At 41.0% G+C, this 2,500-nt stretch overlaps 1 protein-coding gene across 1 annotated transcript in view; it reads right to left on the bottom strand.

The window, feature by feature from the left end:
- The window catches only part of LOC119568620 (galactoside alpha-(1,2)-fucosyltransferase 1-like), a 2,676-nt gene extending 609 nt beyond the window's left edge, over window positions 1–2,067 (bottom strand). Inside the window, exons 1-4 of the mRNA XM_037917155.1 lie at window positions 1,815–2,067; window positions 1,042–1,499; window positions 413–498; window positions 1–303 (exon numbers count right to left, since the gene is read on the bottom strand). The exon at window positions 1–303 is cut by the window's left edge and continues 609 nt beyond it. Of these exons, the coding sequence (XP_037773083.1) occupies window positions 122–303; window positions 413–498; window positions 1,042–1,499; window positions 1,815–1,910 (822 nt within the window). The 5' untranslated portion in view covers window positions 1,911–2,067 and the 3' untranslated portion in view covers window positions 1–121. The remainder of the gene's footprint in view (window positions 304–412; window positions 499–1,041; window positions 1,500–1,814) is intronic.
- Between the last annotated feature and the right edge of the window lie 433 nt (window positions 2,068–2,500).

Raw genomic sequence — 2,500 nt, 5'->3', positions numbered from 1 at the left:
TAGTTTTCGTTCCATGTTTCCCTGACCCTAATATCTTGTAGTCCTCTGGCACTGTACTTTCTGTGCCTCGTGCATAATCCGGCACCACTCCTGATTGCACCATACCGTGAATAATGATTACCTAACTGATAGGCACCGACCGCGTGACTCCAGAGACTTCACAGTTGTAAGTTGGGTTGTTTTCCGGGTGCACGATCATGCCCCCTCCCAGGAGTGCGCCAACGAATCCGAAAGTCCCAAAACTGACGATCGTGTGGTTCCCTTGGCTGAGCAGAGCAATGTCCACCGAAGGCTCTTTTGAACCTGTAAGGCGAGAATAGTAGGTATAATCATGGATAATGGAATCATTTTATCCTAACTATACGGAATAAGTTTACAGACAGTCATTCCCACAACTATAGCTGTTCATTACCTGCGTACAACACATCTGGACCCAATAGGTGCTTCTCGCACCACTTTCTGTCATCAGTCGTTATCAGAAACACAGGATGTTCGAATCTGTAAAATTATCTGATAAAGAGGAATGTATCTCCAGATTCACCTTTTCATCATATTCACTAATTTCTCACCAATTATTTCCAATGCACAACGTATCAGCATTTAGGACTCATCTTGATTTAACATACATGAATGAAATAACTTATATAAAAAACGTGAGCACATAATTGACACACAATGAAAAGCGGACCATTTTTTGAATTTTGCGTAATGGTTAATGATTAATGGTTAGAAGGAATAAATGTGTAGACATCAGAGGTTACATAACACTATGGTAAAGTAATGTGGTGAAAAGGGTGGAAACGAGTTAACGATTACAACATCGTCATGTCGCCTGTTTTCTGGATTAGCATTAAAATCCCATGGATATTCTGTCTGGATTAAACATTATGGAAAACTGGTGTTACGTCTGTACATTAAACGCCCAAAACGTTACTCTATACTCCTTTGTATAGAGTAATAGGGCATAGGTACACAAAACAAAACACAGTAGGGCTAAATCTCTACCATATCTCAAACTTATCGAAAATCCTGGCTACATACCTCTCCCTGAAATAATCGAATGCACGATGGAAATAAACTTTGGTCAACGGCGCCAAGCCATAGCGTGACTTCATATGGTTAATATAATCCGTCCTCCTTACATGCACGGTAACCACAGTGAGGTCTGCCCACACGGCGAATCCTGCTGCTTCCAAAGAGCTGTGGATCTTCTTACGGGCTTTCTCCAGGATTTTAGGCTTGAACACCAAGTCCTCCCTGAACTTCTCCCTCCAAGGCAGAAGCAGATCTACAGGGCAGGGGTAGTTGCTAATAAAGTACGATTCTGACAGAGGGTACGCCTGCGGATTGCCCTCACTGAAGGTGAATAATTTCTTGTACATTTCATGAAATGATATGGGTTGGGTGTGCTGGGCGAAGCATTTACTGCCGTTCAGCGGCACCCACACGTTCTCGAAGTAAGACGTCAGGATTTTCTTCATCTTGGTTCGAATTGCGATCTTGTGGATAGAAGAGAGGGTAAAGATTTTTACTCAAATATCCGTCAAACACTTCGCACCTGCATTTGTAACAAGGTATAAATATAATAATATTGAGTAAACTATGTAAAAAAAAAATAATAATAATAATAATATAAATATTCAGTATCACTGTTCTTCTTGTCTCTATAATGATGATGATGATGGTTATGGTGGTAATGATGATGATGATGACAGTCACCAGATTAACGACAAAAGTAAAATGTCTCTCTTCGTCACCTTAAACAAAGCAAAAGAAACCTCAAATCTTTGCGACTGACACGGAGCGATGCTTACCTTGATCCCATATTCTTTCCTCAGCAGCAGCAGGGACAAGTACTGACACATCTGGTTCCCGAGTCGCCCGCCGTCAAACATCACCGCAAACGGCATAGTGCAATCTGAGGAGGAACACGGATAATGATGAGGAGATGTAACGTTGCCTTACCCGGCCGTGCCTTGCATTTGGGTCGAAGCCCAACGGCGGGCCGGAGATGCTCCCGGGCCGCGGAAGGTCGGCAAGTGGAGTGGCCAAAGATTGTTTTTCTTGCTGTCTCTAATTCTGAAATACATTACACTAACATGTTTTTTTTTCATTTCTCGATCAGTATAAGAAATATAAAACTATATAGATAATTGAAATAAACAAAATTTAGTGTATATATATATATATATATACATATATATATATATATATTATATATATATATATATATATATGTGTGTGTGTGTGTTTGTGTGTGTATGCAATGCATATCATATATACACGCACACGCACGCAGACACCACACACACACACACACACACACACACACACACACACACACACCCCACACACACACACACACACACACAATATATATGTGTGTGTGTGTGTGTGTGTGTGTGGTGTGTGTGTGTGTGTGTGTGTGTGTGTGTGTGTGTTTGTGTGTGTTTGTGTGTGTGGTGTGTGTGTTGTGTGTGTTGTGTTTATTATTAATTTT

Source organism: Penaeus monodon, unplaced genomic scaffold (assembly GCF_015228065.2).
Source record: "Penaeus monodon isolate SGIC_2016 unplaced genomic scaffold, NSTDA_Pmon_1 PmonScaffold_10183, whole genome shotgun sequence".
Classification (NCBI taxonomy): Eukaryota; Metazoa; Arthropoda; class Malacostraca; order Decapoda; family Penaeidae; genus Penaeus; species Penaeus monodon.
This window is presented reverse-complemented; position numbering and strand designations above follow the sequence as displayed.